Source organism: Galleria mellonella, unplaced genomic scaffold, assembly GCF_026898425.1.
Source record: "Galleria mellonella isolate WM207_F2 unplaced genomic scaffold, CSIRO_AGI_GalMel_v1 utg78, whole genome shotgun sequence".
Lineage (NCBI taxonomy): Eukaryota > Metazoa > Arthropoda > Insecta > Lepidoptera > Pyralidae > Galleria > Galleria mellonella.
Window position 1 is genome coordinate 2,500,520 of NW_026442151.1, and position 20,226 is coordinate 2,520,745.

The window sequence follows — 20,226 nt, forward strand, 5'->3', positions numbered from 1 at the left end:
ACATACGTTTGACTCTTTCCTCGCGACATTTCTTCCAAACAAGCTCCACACACTACAATTTAAAATACACTAACTAGCAGGAAAAGTGTATAAAAATATTTCTCTAAAATCACTATAAAAACACAACACAAATCGATCGAAAAATAAAAAGTTCGTAATTTAAAATTTTTGGCGGCAACCGATTACATGAGCACGATTCTTGTCAGGTCCGTGTCACCACTCTCCGAGATCTCAACTCGGTTCGGACGCGGTGAGCGCCCTACTTCGGGTCAACTAGTTGATCGTGTTAGACAGAGAAAAAAGATTGGCCTTATAACTTTATAGAATGAGACGCATGACAGTAAATAATAATGGTACTTACAAGATATAATGTTTTCTATTTTGTATATTTGCTCTACTTATCTAATTTCTATACAATATAGTTATGGAATTTTGACATGAATACTGATTGTTTACATTATATTACCATTTTATCACTGACATTATGTTACTTAGGAAAACAACATTGTTGTGGACAGTGAACGCCACCTGGTGGACTGCAACTGCATTTTCAAGTATAGACCGTTGAATAATCTGTTGCTTTGGTTACTGCTTCATTGATATCTAAGGCCATACAAACACATGTAGCAAACTACAGATGACAGTACCATCGTATACATGTTCTTATAAATTCCGTATCTTTAATTTTATTCAAACTTATCAAATATATAAACGAATCTTGACAATAGGCTGGTCATATACAGTGTTGGGCAAATAATTCACAAGTAGTGACCATGTATATATACACATAGCCAAGTACCATTTTAAAAGACTTTAAAAGACGGTAGCCACTTTCCTTCAAATGGACCGTCCCCTATTTTGCCTGCCTAACAAAAAAAAAAAGAACTAGATAGAACGACGGTTTTCAAATGTGTTCATTGTATTAAATCATTGGATGCAGATGACTGAGACCCGTTTCTTATGGACTGATATGATGGTAATATCAATTAATCTCGGTTATTAAATATTATTTTTGCTGTTAATGCTTGCTGCATCCCACCGTTTTACTGACATGAAGTAACATGATAAAGAATATGATGATGGTGATATGATTAACTGTCCACTATTGAACATAGAGCTCCCTCTTGAGAGAATTTGCTAGTAGTTGCCACGCTTGGTAAACAAGTTAGCAACCATAACTAGGCTTTGAATAAAGAATATCATATGTGTTAATTCAGAATCTGATCAATCTGTATACTAAATTTCGTATTAATCTGTTTAGCCTAAAAACATGATTGAATAACATTCGAATAACTTTATAAAATTTCATTATTTAGTGAAATAAAAGAAACTAAGAGTTAGCAGTTTATTTCAAATGTATCAATAAAAAAATGTAACTAAGAATAACGGCTAACACAAAGTGGGGAAGGAGTGATTATTAATAAAGAGGACTAGGAGCCCCTATCAGGTCAAATTCGACGTGGTTTCTCCTGAAATCAATCGAAATTAATTATTATAAATTCGTCACGATAGAACTGGCCTGCTTCATCTTCACCTATCATCCCTTGTTGGACCCCGCCAGTGTATACCGATAGCTTTATCATGGGGTCACCATTCAACTATCATTTCATAAAAAAAAACAGACAAATTTGAAAACAAAAGTCACTAATAACACAGATAATATAATACGATGCTAATAACAAGCTACAGCACGTATTTACAGTTCTAATACGTTTCGCAGACTCCCATTTAATATGAATTATGTCATTTATACAAGAACAGCTGTATGTGTGTGTACCTACATATAATATACACATAGATATAGACAATAAAACAGAATTAATTCTGCTTTGTACATAAGTAAATTAGGATAGCACAATACTTGTTAATAATAGTATAAATAAAATAATACCATATAGTTCTTAGGCGACCCGTATAGTCAAACGCAGTACATGTGTAACGTCTCGCCATTACTAAAGATAGACTCCAAATCTCTCCGCGCAAAATTCAAACGTAAACATCGACGTTGATCCCAAAAGTTTTTGTGTTAGAATTTTGTTATTGATACTGAGAATACTGAGTTTTTATATTTTGAAAATGCGTAACTAAGAATGGCAAACAAGCTGACGGCTCACCTGATGGAAAGATGTAACCATCACCTATAGATATGAACATAACAGAGTTTACTCTGTCGTCAATGATAATTAATAAAATCTTCAAAATATGGTAACTTACACTTTCATTTTCTTTCCTTCCGCTTGGGAGATAGTCGCCGGAGGTGGTGGAAGGTCGTCCATAGGTACCTCCTCGTTGGGAGGCGAAGGCGGCGACTTGTCGAACTCGGCTATTGGCGCCAGCTCCGGCATCGGTGACACCGAGTTGCTGTCCATAGCCGACAACTTTATGGGAGACACTTTGGCTATTTTGACGGCCCGCTTACACCCTCCGGTCACACCGGAGGATCCAAATCACAAAAAGTTAAAACCGATCACAAGTAGAGCGACTGGTTAAAACCACTATCTGCACTTCACACGTTCACAGTATGATCACAGCACAGACGAGTTCTATCCGGGGATCGAGTTTTCCGATAAAGCACTGACGAGTACTGGGATTAGCTCAGGACGAACTTCGGAACCTGAAAGCGATTAAAATGTTATTTATTATAGCACTTGCGGTGAAACCATTATAAGCAAGCTCAGTATTATTATGCGCTGATGTTTTTATTTTTATTGCGGAGTCTTTGACCGAATACGGATCAGAATGTATGACTAAATTTATATTCATTGCTGTGATATTTACTTGAGCAATATCTCTGCGGAGACTTTTAGAGGCACATTATGAAAATCTGAAAGTTTATGTTAATACAAATGACAGATAAATACTAAAATGAAACTAACGATCTAAAAACGTGTAAGAATGTAAGATGTTTTCTTGTATTAACCTGAATTTTTTTAACCATAAACGTACAATAACGTAATCTAAAGTAATAACTTACAATATACTCATTATAGTTAGTAAAAAGTTTAGTGTCTTTGTTAAAAATTTTATATGTTTAATATATCATATTTATAGGTATAAAAAAATAGAAATTATAAACGTGCATACCTACCGAAAGGATGTCCGAAAGCACGGAAGGACAATGTCCTGTACCCTACCTATTATTATTGAACTACGCTTGACGTGACACCACGGAAGGGACTGACGCGAGGACAGCGTAACATGTGATGTTCTAGTTGTTTTGTTTTCACGACTTTACTATAAACAGCACGTTGACCACAGGCTTAGGGGAAAGCCCAAAATAGATATGATGTATGAACTTGTACAGATTTGAAGAAATTCAATTGTCGCTCTGAATATATCTTTTATTTGTAATAATAAGTTAGCTAATGTATGGTTATTTACAAGTAAATGCCGAACATTTCATTCTACATATGACCAATAATGTTAAAATTAAAATAAATTTTCTTACGGCTATAATACTAATTAAGTGAAGTGGATTTTAAATAAATACATTTTTATGTATGTAAATTATGAGATGAAGAGATACATAATATACTATCACAGATACGTAGTATCATCATCATCTCAGCCATTATCTGTCTACTGCTAAACATAGGCCTCCATCATAGACTATCATAAAGAACAGCCTTGAGCCACCTACATCCACTGACTTCTCGCAATGTAATTGATGTCGTCACTCCATTTAGTGGGGGTCGTCCTACACTACATTTGTCCGTATGGATTCGCCACTTAGGAACTTTTCTTCGCCATCGGTTATGGGTTCTTTAAACTATGTGATGAGCCCATTGCCATTTCAATTTGCTTATTCTTTGAGCTATGTCGGAGACTTTCTTTTGCGGAGTATAAGTTATTGGAAATGTAGAGTTCTATTTAAATAATTATTTTATCTTTATAAGATTATCTTAAATTCTATTTATTATATTTTTTCATGTAGATATATAATTTAAAATCAATATATAATAAAAATTATAATATATATAATAATATAATAAAAATAATATATATATTATTACTAATAGTTTAAACGTAAAACACAATTTCCAAATATATAATAAATGGACAATAAATAAATCCTTAACAGCAGAAAGCGTGAAGTGCGACGTCAATTACGGATAACAACTTGTGAGTGATAAATATCCTGACATTGTAATAGTTTCCTATAAGTCAATTGTGATTTTTCGATAACAAAGTTTTTTCTTTTTATATATAATATTGGTAATTATGAAGTGTTACAATAATACTTGTTAACTACATATTTTGTTTTACATATATAAGCCCACATTATTCCGTAATATTATAAATAATGTTTACATAAGTTCTGTTTTTTTTTTTTACACAAAAATTATAAAGAACATACTTTTAGTGAACCATAATAATCGTAAGGTAATCAAATTTTTTTTATTGCAAAATTAAACGAGTCCTTTTTTAACCTCATTTCCTTCTAGAAACGTACAATATTTATTTATATACTCTTAGATTTTAAAGTTTAACATCTATTCTAATTTGTTGAGAAAGAAAAATCATTAACTGTCCCATTAATATTATAAATATGATAGTTTCTAACGACCGATGGATGTTTATTACTATTTCTATCTGATGCTGGAATAAATTTTAATAAAATTTGGTACAAGAGTAGTTTATATTTATTTACTGTACTGGCAATTATGTACTGATTCACAAGGGTAAAGCCACGGGATACAGGTAGTACCTAATATATATTATAAAACAAGAAATTATTAATTTTAGAGTAGATAGAATTTGGAACTCAACTGATGTTGGGCAAAAAACGATAAACTTAAGTATCTAGTAGCAGGAAGTTACTTGTGAATAGCATACGAGGTAATCACTGTCCACCGCGATCACAAACAACACCTAATCGGATCATTATGCAATTGTTTGTACGTCTAGCTAGGCCATTATAAACTAGAAATCTAGAATCGCCTTTCGCTTTCCGTGTGAGAACTCACAAAAGTCGCGGTACTTATTGTTTTATGCATGTGAACAAGAAATTGAAAGCTGTGACGATGCAAACTTACGAGTGCAACCGTCATTTATGTCATTTAAAATTCACACTACGTTTAAAACATTAAGGACCAATGCAATTTGAGAACTGTAATGTGTATTTATTTACCACCAGTGTAATATAGTGCATGAAATATACAAAGTTATAGCTATTAACAATATTTTTTTTTATATATTTTTGCATAACTATTTATTTTATTTTAAATGACCAATTTGTAAAAAGATATGCCAAGATTATTTTAGTAAATATTTAAAACATAGATAATATTTATATTATTTATATATTAATAGCATAGTATAAAGTGTTATAATTTAAGGTATAATTATGTATATTTTTAGTATAATATTGTGATTCAGTCTGAAAAGTTATAGAAAAATTAAAGATAACCTTAATTTTTTTTTATGTATCCTAGAATGGAAAATGAGCTGACGACCCACCTAATGGAAAATGGTATCTGTCTCCTATAGACAAAAACAGAACCATGGACATAACAGAGTATACTGTTTCGCCCATGATACCCCCCATGAGTTGTCATTCATGAGGACAAAGGTTTTATGCCCCTGTACCTTGTAAATTCACTGCCATATCTCACCCTTCAAACCGAAACACAGTCATGCAAACACAATTGCTTCACGGTCGAAACACGAATGGGACAGAAGTACTCAAGCGAACGACTTTTGAAAAAATCTTCCTCTGGTAAATTACTGCATTATGAATATTTTCGCTAAAAAAATCGATTTTATTTTTAATATACAATACATACTTAACTTATACAAATATTATTTGGGACCACTGAGCGTTTACTAAAAAAAAATCGCCGACTAAATCCTCGTATCAAAACAAGTGAACAATTTTAAACATTTGTTTTAAAGATTTAAGAGCGAAAAATCCACTGCTCGTTTTCAAAGTCTCGCCAAAGATCGGCTGTAACTTTTTATCCCCGAACATTAATGCAACTTAACGGACTGACAGCGTCTCAATATCGGAAACGGATTAAATAGCCGCTACTTCCATTTAATCCTCTTCTGGTTTGCTATTCGATAAATCTATCCATAGCCCAAGTTCTTGTTAAAGCTTTAGGTAATTTGGCAAACAGTAGGGAGCAATAATATTCCGGTTAATAATAAAGTTTCGTTTCTGTCTATCACTTTCTTAAGTTACGTTAGTTAACAGCCGATCCCAGAAGAACACTCTTCATGTTCAAATATAATAGTTATATAGTACACATTAGACATAAAAATGTTTTATACGAATATCTACTTTAAAAATACTAGATCTGTGAATAATTTACTTTTTTTTTTTTCTTTATAACCACCAATATATTTTTTATACTACTTAGAATGGCAAATAAATGTATTGGCCTAAGTGATGGAACGATGTAACTGTGCATAGGTATATTCTATATTAATTAGTGTACCTAATTATATTTAAATCTTTATAAGTTATCACGTTGTTAGTAAAATACATAATATTTCAATACTTTGCATTACATTTTACCATTATCTATAGTTATATTTATCAATCGTTTAATCACTATCAGGCAGGTTATAAACAAAGTAAGTATTAGCTATATACGCTGTGTAAGCAACTTGGTTCACATGGAAGTCTGAGTGGACCCTCAAGAAACTTTGAGTTATAAGTGTTCTACTGTACGATCAACAAGAAATAATTAGACAAATATCATATTATGTCCAAATTTATTTACACAATAACACTTAGTTTATGAAACTTGTAACGCCCTCATCTATGATCCTAACATAAGAAAGATTACATTTAATAATTTAAGACCTTGTTTGAAAAATATGTCCTATTTTATATTATTAAATTTATAACTAATATTAAGTATAAATGTTAAAATTTGTAAAAATATGTATTTGTTAATGAATCACGCTTTACATATAATCTAAGGATATACATGCACGCGGGCAAAGACACAGGAAACAGCTAACACAGAGTAGATTATAACGTTATTATGTATGCAATTTACACAAAAGGCAGAAAATTATATTTAAGGTATACGATATGTGGACATGGAGGAGAATAGGAGAGCATATTAGAAGGTTTAGAGGGCAAAAGAGGAAGAGAAATACCAAGAAATAACTACATAGGACAGACGTAGGAAATACTAGGGGCCATATTGTATAGGAAGGTCAAAGATATGGCCTGGAATAGATCTGGTTAGAAGAAAATACACGAGTTAGTTATACTGACAAGAAAAAACTCTTAAATTAAAAAAAAAAAATTACTAATTACAACAAATATATCACATAAGATTTATTGGACGAATATTTTATTTTTAAGTATTTTTTAAGTAATATCATAACCAAAAAAAGACATGAATTAATACATACCTACATGAGAATGGACATTAATAATTTTATTAATCTATTTTTTATTACATATTTTTATTGCATTTTTTATATTTTTTACAATATTAAATTTAAACCAATTTATATTATAATTATTCTTTGTATATAAAATTTAGTTCAGAATCACAAACAACGAATATAAAATTAAAGAAACTCTAAAATGGAAGTGTGCACAACAGCGGCCGCGGTTCTAGATAATGCTGAGCATGCCCGAGTGCTGTGAAGTGCAGTGCACCAAGAGTACCGGCAAATGAGGACAGGACTCTTGAACAGTCTCCGCTGCTTGACTCACTCGAGAATGACCTAGCTAGTATTTATGTTTTTACTTTCTATTGCTGTAATATTTTTTATGCAACTTTATAAAGTCACAGCACCAAAAAACAATTTATAAAAGCATCATCATCATTATTATATCAAACGTTAACTGTCCACTGTTAAACATAGACCTTCCCAATAAGGAAGGTTAGGCTAATAGTTGCCACGCTTGACAGGCGGGTTGACAACTGCAGTTAGGCTTTTGGTCATAAAAGTATCATGTACAATTGTATATATCTACAAATGTACACTATGACGCCCATAGCATGCTTCCATATAGCTGTAATTCCACTGTTATATTCCAAAATTCCCTTTAAAATGAAAAAGAACCATATAAGCTGCTTCATGGTACCAACATGGATGGGACAAACTGGCATTCGATAGAAATGTATTTTTTTATAAAATTTAAGTAGTTTTTACTTTTTTTAAAACGAAATCGTAACTTGATTTGAAATTAAAGACATACTATCTGGATACATTCTATCTTTTTCATTATAAATATCATTAGAGTGAGAATTTTAATATTTTTTTTGAGTCTTACCACAAACTGCTAAACTTTAGAAAGACGGCTATTAAACACATATTTAGAGTTAGACTGAGATAGAGTGAGATTTATTTATATCTAAACAAAGTAAAAAAATAACAGATGTTTGAAATCATCATCATATCAGCCCTTAACCATCCACTACTGAACATAAGCATATCCTTAAGGGGTTTTGCCAATAGTTGCCACACTTGGCAGGCGAATTGGCAACCGCAGTCAGGCTTTAGAGATGTTTTAAGAGGGACGCTGCTCAACATCCCTCGCTGTCCCTTAGTCGACTTTTACGCCACCCATGGGAAAGGAAAGGGATAGCCTATTCTATGCCCGGACCACACGGCCAATGTTTAAAGTAATACATTTTATTACAACAATCTATAAATTGTAGCATGTAAAATTACAACCACTGAATTAGACTTTATTTTTGAAACAGTGTTTAATAAAATTCTTCTAAATACTACTGTATTCTAATTATTTTTATATAAAACTGTCAGCCCATATTTTAATTGAAACTAATACTTTTCAAAAGGCTGTATTAAATTTTCTTCAGGGTCGACAATGTGCACGTGACACCCCTAGTGTTATACAAGCGTCCATAAGCTACAGTGACCATTTACCCTCAGACGCGTTACATACTTGTGTGACACCTTCGTGGTATAAAAAAACTAAGTACCATTAATAATTTAATTATACGTAGCTATCACTGATTCATTAATTATCACCGCCCCAGTCTATAAAAGTCAGTGGGTAACGTCAGGTGCCACTATACCGCGTTAATGGTCCAAGGCCTCTGATGATTGAATAAAATAAACTACCGCAAATGCCACCGGAACAATGAACTGAATAACGTACAAGAACACCCACACAACATGAGTTTAATCATAAAATTGCTATATATATACCTAAGTAGGTATACAGGGTGAAATCTAAGTCATTGGCATCCTTTTAAGGAATTTTTCCACCGTTGAAACTGAACTTCTTCCCTTTCAATTCACGTTGAGTTTAAAGATGACAAATAATACTAACACGCGTTCAGTTGTCATGTGAGACACAAAATTCTTAAAATAACCGTAATAGAATAGGTTTAACAGAAATTTTCAAACATTTTTACAATTGTTGAATAATAACTATCCTAAGACATACTTTACGAAACCGCGCCCATGAATAAGTCTATTAAGTTCGAAAATACTCGAATTTAAAACGTAAGTAAAGCCGACATAAGTATTTTTTACAATTATTAATAGGATAGTTATTAAAAGGTAGTCAGAGGCATTTTGTCGTCTATTGCCGTTTGCATCCATTGCGTTGGCGTTGACAAATGTAACACTCAACATGCTAACATTTTGTCGAGTTAGAATCCAACGTAGCAAGTCTACCGTCGTTGTAATGATTAATTTTATTTATTAATGATATTTCTGTCATTAAAAATTGCGTCGCAGTTTTTAGCCTCACGCGGATTAAAACTCAACTTTTAGGGTCTTTCTTATTGATCGAAGTATGCCGAACTCTAGAACACAATACATTTTATTGATATTAAAGGAATTTTAATATTAAATAACATAAATAATGTAACACTGCAGTCGTCATCCGGCTTTATAGTTACTCCCATTCCCTAGTACTAGTGTCAGATGATAATGTAGCTTATGGTTAAAAGAATAAAGAAAATATTAGATAGTAGACGAGCGAGGAAGCGAACAATTTGGTCTGGCCTCAAATCACTCCGCTGGGGAACGCTCTCCTACGCGCAGAGATCCGTCCCACTTCGGCGCTTTGCAATTTATTTATGCATCGGTGCTTATCTATAATTTTGCAGCCGGCAAACAAAACAAAATCTTTTATTATTCACTTATAAATCATGTTTTATCAAAGAAATTATGCACGAATGAACACCTACCTGAACGAACTACGTACTTGAAAACATACCTTGTTATACCAATGTTGATTTGCTAATAGCTTGTGCTGTTTAGGTTATTGATCTAAATTTTATATAGACACTTTTTCTGTTCTAATTTAGGTTCGTACACATAATACGATATTTATGTCTTCTTCGATCTACATACCTAAACAAACGTGTTATTATTTTCATATTTATATTTACTTTGAAACTAGATCATCGTATTACGTTATACTATAAACCGAATTGTAAGCAAGTTTTTCTTGTAAAACTGGATTTACTGTTTGTAAATAAAGAGCAAACAGACATAGTAAATTCTACAGTTATAATATTATTAATGTATAAGTTTGTAAAGATGTTTGGATGTTTGTCACTTATCGTGCTTAAACGGATGAACAGATTTGAGTGAAAATTTCATTATATATTTTTTTTAAAATTACAGTATACAGTTAGGTAATATCGTAACTCAACATATAAGGTTTTTTTATCCAACTTAAAACGGTAAGCTGATGAAAAGTGATAACCGTATACTAACAAAATACCTACACTGATTCAGGCGGGCAAAGCCACGTGAAGCAGCGAGTCAGTAATATCTATCACATTTTTTTAGTACTGTAATTTCTGTCGCTATTGTTCATGCGAGAACCTTCTAAACTGTTATACCTACAATTGTGCTGTATTTATAAATTTTGTTTTTTTTTTATTTAAAAAATTCAATCTAAATAAAAGTAAAGTGTACAGCGTTTAAATCCTAATATAATTTATCAAGTCCGATATATTTAATCCAATTTTGTTGAGCAATTATCTATATATCTATCATATTTTAATCTCGTCGTAAATGGCAAATTACAGGAAATAAGTAGAAATGATTGCACCGCCACCGGGTCAGTGTTAAGCAGGCAACCTTAATACTGACCTCGACCAATAATCCCTATTTCCTATTCATAAACCGTTACATATAAATGACGGTCAATAACATTCAATGGAATTGAGCCATAAACTTGGGCATCCCCAATAGTGAAATAAAAACGGAGGTTACAGTCGGAAGCAAGTATCGGAGTGTTCATTAGTTGAAATGCCGCGAAGCGAGACACTCCCGTGAAAAGCTGTCATAGCGTGTCTGAGGGGACACTGGGCTTGGGTGAACGTTGACAGCAAAAAATGTGACACGTCATTTAACTAATTAATAGAGGGTTCCATTTCACTCCGCCTGTTATACCTTAATTAACCGTGTCTGAAGCAGGTGAGCGTTAGAATAGGCGAGGTCGTTAGTGGAACCGAAATGACTAGCCCAATAATTAATTGTGTTTATTTTTATAATTCTCACGTGTATAAAATATATTACATTAGTTCAATCACAATTATTTTTTAACTCGTTTTTATTAGATCAATTGTTTTGCCCAAATAATGTAAAAACCGTTTTTATTGTATATTTACATAAATATAGGTCACATTAGGTTTAACCTATTTACAATATATGCTGATATTAAAAATGTAATAATGTAAAAATTCAAATTAGAGTTGAATTGAGAATTTCTGAATTCCTCCTTTTTGAAGCCGATTAAAAATAAATATAATAATGTATATGAAAATAATTAAAATGATAGCTTATTTGATAAATAATGCAATTTAAAAACAGCTATATTTACAAAAAAAATAGTTGACATAAGCTATCTTTATGTAGAACTGTTTATACAAATATATTATTATTTTAAAAGGGTTGAATTTTTACTGCAATAATATATTGTCTATACTAATGAATGCTACAGCACTGTGCTATATATAAAATCAAAGCTCCGCGAAATGAGCATCAAAGATTAGATCAAACACTGCAAGTCAAACATAAGAGGATTATTTCGAGCCATTAATCGTCTATTAGTGTTATAGTAAAATAAATTCTCGTCCATAATTTTAAGCCACATTTTCCTATGGCATGTTGTATTGCCAGTTTTAAACAAGATCCTGGGAGTTAAGTGCTTACAGTGGGATGTAATCAAGTGGGAACTTGAGTTAGTCCTTTAACTTTGAACGGCCGTTTTCATGTTTTCATGGTAGGCCTTTTCAAGAGAGAGAGCAATAATTTCCAACCAGGCCTTTCATCGTTATATTTGTAAACTATAAATACATATATAAAAATGAAATATTATTTAGTACGCACAGAATCTCGAAAATCATAAAGCTTATGTCTTTCTCCGTTTCTCCAATTGTTTTCTTTTTCATTTCAATGACTCACATTTACAATATTGGTAAAAATTTAGCTGACAAAGTTCTCTCGAGTCACCAGAATCACCAGCATTATTTTATCTTTCTCATCTAGATAATTTTTATGTGCTTATTTAATCATGTGCGCCACTCTATTTACGTATGTTATGTATAATTCTGTTATATTACAATGTTATTAAAAGATTACTACATTAGATACAATTATACTTTAATTTTAATTCAAATGTAGGTAAATCATCAATCTGTGAAAGTCACCTAAAAGTCTGTCACCTCAATATAAAAATACTATTTAAAACATTTCTAATTTAAGTTATAACGAAAAAGAAAATAATGTGTTTTAAAAAAAAACTGCATGGGGAAATATCTAATTTCAAAATTAGTAACCTTCTTTCACTACGCATTCTACATTTTTAGTTTATCTTCCCATTATTTGGAATGTCTATTTCTTCAACCAATCCAATACAAGAGAAAATATACTTTAAGGATGAAATATTACAATACAAATTTGCCTGCATAACAAAGTACTTTCATTAGGGCTAAAGAGAAATCCCATCGTTAACATCAAATGAATTTAACATAAATATTTACAAAAGAGGGCAAGTGCTAGCGCCCGTGTGGGCTATTGGTCGAATTTATTATTTGTACACATTCCTGTCTAAAATTATTTTAAACAGAGATTTTAAGACAATACCTTGATGGTATATTTATTGTGGTAGGTCGATTTGTTTTACTAAAACATTTTACACACTTGAGGTAAACGCCCGTACAAGATCACCTTTGAGAATAGAAAACCGCACTATCTTCTATGTAGTCAGATCATCAGATCATTTCCAGAGATCGTGAATCTATTTAAATAAATTCTAAATTATACTGTTGAATAATTTTTTCGCGACTGAATTCCCTTCTGAATAGAGTACTAATTAAAAGTACGCCTATATTCCCCAGACGACCGAACCGTGTTCAAACTTGTACCCAGTTAATTTAAAGCGGCCTATTTTCGCACAAAGCAGCGAAATCCAACAAAAGACTGTAATAAAGCTGAATAAAGGTTTATAATAAAACAGCTTTTCACACTGACCTTGTAACGGAAGCGTTGCTACGGTTGTAGCAAAGCAATTCAAGATTCGTAGAAGTGCTACGAATTTATCATACGTGCCCATAACTCTGCTTTGTATATATCATACAAATATAGCGTTGAAATTATTTTCTTTATGAACTTGATTCAGTAATAGTATAATAAAATATCATTTAAGAATTTATTAACATGGTGATCATTGATGCTTGTGGATATGTGCGTAATAATCGTGTGTAATACACCCAAGAATATGTTATGAGAAGAGAATCGTTAATAGAGCAGATTTGATTAATTATTTTTAAAACTAATGTTCATTTCCGGATGAAATTCAAACAATTGTTGAAACGACAAACAAAGCAAATTTATAAAAACCCGTTATGTTACCATGTACAAGTAATATAGACCTATTTTAATTTGTCTTTGTTGATTTAATATACTATGACTTGAATATAATCTATAAATTTAGTATTAAAGTAACTTGTTTTTATTTCTACTTAAATTAAAAACCTAATTTTGCCTGTTTATAATTGCACAATATTAAATTACATTTATGAAACAGACGTCTTGACTGAATGTAGAAAAAGAACATTTGAGGTAGGTAATAATATCGTCAATCCAGTGCAGTCATACATACGACTGAACACAAAAGAATCATTTCACAGAAAATAACTATATTGTATTGTGAAAACAGGAAATGCTCGCGGAGTTTGTGAGTTGGAGAATCTTGCTGATTGGAGGAAAATATTTACGACTAAATAAACTCAATTCATTCGTTAAACAAGGTAATCCATAGCTTGTTTAAGGTTTATAACATTTATTCATTTGTATGTACTCGTATCTGTATCCTTTAAATTTTGTTATCCTGTTATCTTTAATTTTTTTATAGTTTATATCCCACACAGGACTAGGCATAAACTTGTAGAAGTTATTATAAAGTGGCCATAAATTATCTCTATAATACATTTCTAATAATATATTTTATGTGGATTAATATAGATTAATTGTTATTATATAAATTGAGGAATTAGGGGACTTATTAAAGTAGCTTTCTTCATTCCATATGGTACGTCTTTACCAAATTTCATTGTCTTTGGTTAAGTCGTTAAGGCGCTATAAGGTAACATATAAACTTACTATGACATTTATGTTATTAATAGAGATTATACTCTTACGATGATGGTGATGATGATACTCTTTCGAGTACCTCACTCGCTTGAAAAGTATTAATTATACATCATACAAAAATATACGCATATATATTTAACAATACTTCATCATTCTCGATATTCACAAATCCGAACAAAAGGTATATAAGATGTGTATATGTTAATAATTATAAATTTAAAAAATGAGTTCATCTTTCCGTTTCTTTTCGCACCTCAGTGAGGCGATTTGATAGCGTGGTGTTTAGAACTAAAGTATAATTTGTATACAATAGTAACGTATAGTCTGTTTTTCATACCGGAAATATTTAGTAAACAATTTTGATATTACTTTCTAGTCATTATTAATATAAAGATTTGTAATTGTATTTAGACATCAGATACAAGTTATGTCCAAGAATCAAGAGATGTATCTAAGAATAAATGTATTTAGCATTAGGTTTTCTCCATACACGCAATGGACTAGTTGATGATAAATAAAAAGATAGAATAAATATACAATATACATTAAGATATCAACAAAAAGAAGTTATTTACAGTATATTCTATATTCTATAATATTCATTGGTAATGTTGAAGTCTATAAACAACAATTACTATACAGGTATACATCAACATAAAAAAAAACCTATATTGATATTTTCATCTTTCAGATCTTGACAGATCAGTCTATGAGTCAGAATAAAAATTTTATACTAGTATGTGTAAATCAAAAATATGAAACACCATATATGTGCCTATAAAATTTGTAGGCTACCCTTAATTTCCCCTGGGATACCATCACCAAATTCGAACTTGGTGATAATGGAACCAACTCACAAGTATACTCTTTCGAATATAAAAAGATTTTTTAAAATCATGAAATATGTAAAATATAACATGAAAAAAATAAATATACAATGGAACCTAAAATCTCCGCCTTTTTTTGAAGTTGGTTAAAAATAACATAACATCTTGAGATGACTCTCTTAACTAATCTGAAATGCAGGTTGCATCCAATTGTTTTTAACAGACATATTGCATCTGACTGCAAACAGCGAGTATTGGAACAGAATTCAAATAAAGACGGAACAAGACAGACGAATGGACCTAACAATATTTTCAATATAAAATGGCTACTTACAATTGAAAGTACTGAGACGCGCGCGTGTGTGAAAGTATTACGTGACATGCATCACATTATTTTATTCGGGATTCTATATTGGAAAAGTGCAATTTCAAAGTGGTTTGCGAATTCAATTTTATAAGTTTAAATAATACTTAAACGTGAAAGTTCCCGAAGATATTCAAAATATGGAATTTGACTGACCGCGTACTGAGTGTATTTTTATAATTTACGTAGCACAGCATGCACGATTTATCCGGCCCTATATTTTTTCTATAACTTTATCCAAGCCTTCCAAAATATTATAAAAAATAGCTAGTTATTGTGATTAATTCGATGTCAAGTATCAGTTTTTCTAAATTGAGTAGATATTATACGTAATCATCAGATTATATATATATATACATATATATATATATATATATATATATATATATATATATATATATATATATATATATTATGTACTGTAGCGTTTACATTTCTAAAATAGATCTATTTAATCACCATAATCCGTATAATTATAATAATTAATTGCAACCATGTATATATGAATATATATTATAAAGGTATGTTTTAATTGTTTTTTAAAAACGTGCCACAGTATAATTTTTCCAATGATACAATTGTTTAAGATAAAATTAGTGGGTAAGTTGGATAAACTAACAATGATTAACAGAAATATTTATATTTAATACATATATAAAATAAGCAATGAATATAAAATATATTTTACAGAGTGAACTAAATACCTATCAATACGTAATTACTACTCTATTAAATATCTACATCTAAATTAAAATGGGAAATTTAATTAATTCATATTGACCTTTTCAAAAATATACAAGTAAATTTTAAATAGTAATAAACAGGGTTATCCACTTACAACCACATAATAGGGTTACCTACGCCTCAGCGCTCGCTCCACATATACTAGAACACATGCGCGAATATTGTTCGATGAGGTAATCAAGTCAACACGGGTTATGCTTAATTAAACGCATAATAAACCACGTTGGATGCTCCAAATACTGTTATCTACGACCAATAAAATTCCCTTTTTGACAACGATATTGCCAAACCGCAACTAACAGTAGTAAGGACGGTAACGACGTAACAACAAAGTAACAAATTAAGACATTAACATTATGAAAAAGTCGACGTAAATTCAATTAATCTGATAAGTAACGTCATAACATGACTTCAAAAAGGGAGGAGATTTTTAATCTTCTAAATTTTTTTCGCTAATTTTGAATTATAAAACCTTTAATAATTATTAATAGGATTCGATTCCTGTTCTATTTATTATTATAGATGTATTAAAAGGAACGGGGCGGGCGGCTCGTGCCTCTTCCAGAATTATCCAATACCCTCCCCGTGATGCGAGAGAAGCTTCGCAAAAATATAAGCAAGAGTACGCTATGCTCCTTTTTCAAAGGGCCAGCCCCACCCCACCCCCTGAAAAATAATCCTAAATATGCCAATATTGTACTATATATATTGTATCGTAGATCTTATATAAATTTTCACACAATAAAATTCAATATTTTTTTATGTATATGTGTAAATTTTTTGAGGTTTTTTCAAAAGACTGCACATAGCTTCTTCAAAAAAGGTTTTTTCAAGGTCGACAACGCCTGCGTAATGTTCCTGGTATTGCAGGTGTTCATAGGGTACGGTAACCGATTACCATAGGGTGGCCCGTATGCTCGTTTACCACCTCAGTGGTATAAAAAAATGATTTTTTTTTATATGTGAATGTGTTTGAACGATAGTTATTAAATCATAAATGAACTGCAAAAATTTAAATGAAATTTGATACATAGATTGACTATATCCTAGAGTGACATAACTTATTACTAACTCTAACTTATATTTTTTTAATATTTCTTAATTGACATGGAAAAAACAACAAGATATAGCTACCTATGTTAATAACGAAATACTCTTCGACAATAAGCTGTACCAAACTCTGTTTTTTTAACGGATGTAAATAGAATGTCAACTCTCCTTCCCTGGTATACGATGGCATGACGGGGCACCAATGAGAAATTGTCAGCTGTCACCCGCATCATGCTACAACGCACAGAATATACGAGTAATAACTTCAGAGTGTATTGACAGCTCTAACCCCGCCTGAACAGTACGATATTAATCTTGACAGAACCTGGTTATTTGAGTTTATATTGAAAATTATAAAAAATACTACATAATATATATAAACTACTGTCTAGTATTATAAACTTCATCTGCGTACTCAGGATGTGTTGATTGGCTGAGACAAAAGGAGCCTATGTCCTTCCCTATTCTAAATATAATAAAACATGTACGCCAAAGTTCGTGACGATTTGATAACGCAACAAGAGAAAACAGACATTTTACTTCTTGGAGCGTTAACAATCGTTGTTTGTTACTTCTTGACGTCTTGACGACTCAACCAATTGCCAAGAAATTTGGCATACTTATAGTATTTGTTGTTTATGATTAAAAAGGACATATGTTCTTTTTCTTTCGTGTCACTCACTCCACATATTCACAGATCTCGCAGACAAAATTGCAAGTAAAACTAATATATAATAATGTAATATTATAATTATGTTGATTATGATTAGATATTGTATGAAATATAATATATATTAATATACCTACAAAATCTGTCGTCAAAATATTCATTCACACTAATCTCCGAAACTGCTGAACCGATTTTAAAGAAATTTTGAAAATGTGTATTGTTTGCTCTAACCTCAGCGATACGATGATAGTTTTTATACAAATAAGAAAAAAATGGCCTATTACAAAACAAAACAAAGTTTGCAGGGTCATCTAATTACAAGGATGTAATGTAGTATAAATTGAATGTATTTAATCAATAAATCAGCTATTTATTATGAAAAATTCATTTGAATATAGAGATCTTTATCGATTCTCCACATTCCTATAAAGTATAGAAATACGTGGTATAGACTCCTTTTGTTTCTTTCAGGAAATGAATAGATGAGTACTTACATATCACATTAATTATACAGACTGATTTTGTATTGGTATAATAATGTCGAATATACCTACTCTCATTAAAAAATGCCTACTGAAGTAAGATGGACTTTCACTTGACGTACCTATCGTAATAAGTAAACCACAATAAAATATTCATATGCGCAATATGCACCGGAATTATTTTTAATTAACATATATAAAACTACGATATTATTCGTAAGAATCATAAACTATTTTAAGTACGTGTTACATAAATTAATAAAAATAGACACGTAACTTGCAACTCTACAAATATATCAAAGACAGGTTATATCTTAATATAAATCAGTAATACAGTTACACATATTATTACTTATGTATAAGTAGTATAAATATCCTAAATAGTGCCCCGTGTTGATTTATAGAAATATTATAATGTTGACTTACAAACACCTATGAATGTAACATTTTAATGCATAGAATTCTCATGTGACGATGTTCGTGCTCTCTAATAAACGACCGACCGATTTCAATGAAATTTTGTAAATACCTCCATTTGAGAGATAAAATGGTTTTTATCCTTATAAGGAAAATGGGCACGGTAGATAGCAATAGGAAGCAAAACAATGTTCGCCGGTCATCTAGTAATATTATAAAAATGATTACTATGAGCAAGAAATAAAGATAAAACAACCGCCAAACGTTGCAAGAAGAAAAGCTATATTTCAAACGTAGAAACGTTGTATACGCGTCGGGTATATAAAACATGGCGAGTGGATGCTGCGCGGTACAGCCTCCGTCGCGTCCTGCGTCCCGAACAAAGCGTCCCGCCCATCCCGCTATCCGTTCCCGTATCCGGTCAGCTCATCCGCAACACAATGTTATGTATGAAACAAGCACTACAATCGTATATCAATTTTAGGACATGCACTTTATAGAGGATATATTAGTATTATCGACGTACTGTTTAGATGGTTGATGTGTGGAACGTATGGCCGACGTGTGGAGTCGACAGCGCGGTCCGCGAGATACTGGCGGCAGCTTCCGAGAGGGGGGCGAGGGGCTGCGCGGTCCGCGCTTTTCATTAACGAGGAGCTACGCTCGTAGCGGTCGCCGCCCCGGACGGGAAAGCTCCCAGCCCCATGGTGTATCCTCAAAACGATCGAGCGTCAGCGGCCTACGTGGGAAAATGTTTTCGGTCGTGTGAATGGGGGCTCGCTCGCTTCCAGGTTTGCTATTTGGTATGCGTATTTATACAAGCTTTAAGAGAAATCAATGCGTTCCTCTATGGTGGTGATTTAGTTCCAAATATTTATTAACATAAGTAGCATCAACTGAATAGTATAAACTGCTTTTTTACAATAAATAAGTAACTTGCTAGATAAAAGCAAGCCCAAAAGCATTTCATTACAAAATTTGTATAAATAAACAAATACTATAAATTATAGATTTTCCTATCTAGCATGTAGTTGTGTAGGTCTAAGTATTACTAGGTATTTGTTTAAGCAAAACAAATACTTAGCATGCTTGTTTTATGTTTAGGTA

At 31.7% G+C, this 20,226-nt stretch overlaps 1 protein-coding gene across 3 annotated transcripts in view; it reads right to left on the bottom strand.

Moving 5' to 3' along the window:
- Window positions 1–19,757, bottom strand: part of LOC113517314 (transmembrane ascorbate-dependent reductase CYB561-like) — a 74,143-nt gene extending 54,386 nt beyond the window's left edge. The window contains exons 1-2 of one of the 3 annotated variants that reach the window (XM_031912332.2): window positions 19,646–19,756; window positions 2,215–2,614 (exon numbers count right to left, since the gene is read on the bottom strand). In XM_031912332.2, coding sequence (XP_031768192.1) covers window positions 2,215–2,369 — 155 coding nt within the window. In that variant the 5' untranslated portion in view covers window positions 2,370–2,614; window positions 19,646–19,756. Of the gene's footprint in view, window positions 1–6; window positions 249–2,214; window positions 2,615–19,645 lie in introns of those variants that run through there. The other 2 variants (XM_031912331.2, XM_026901967.3) reach the window with 2 other exon arrangements.
- Between the last annotated feature and the right edge of the window lie 469 nt (window positions 19,758–20,226).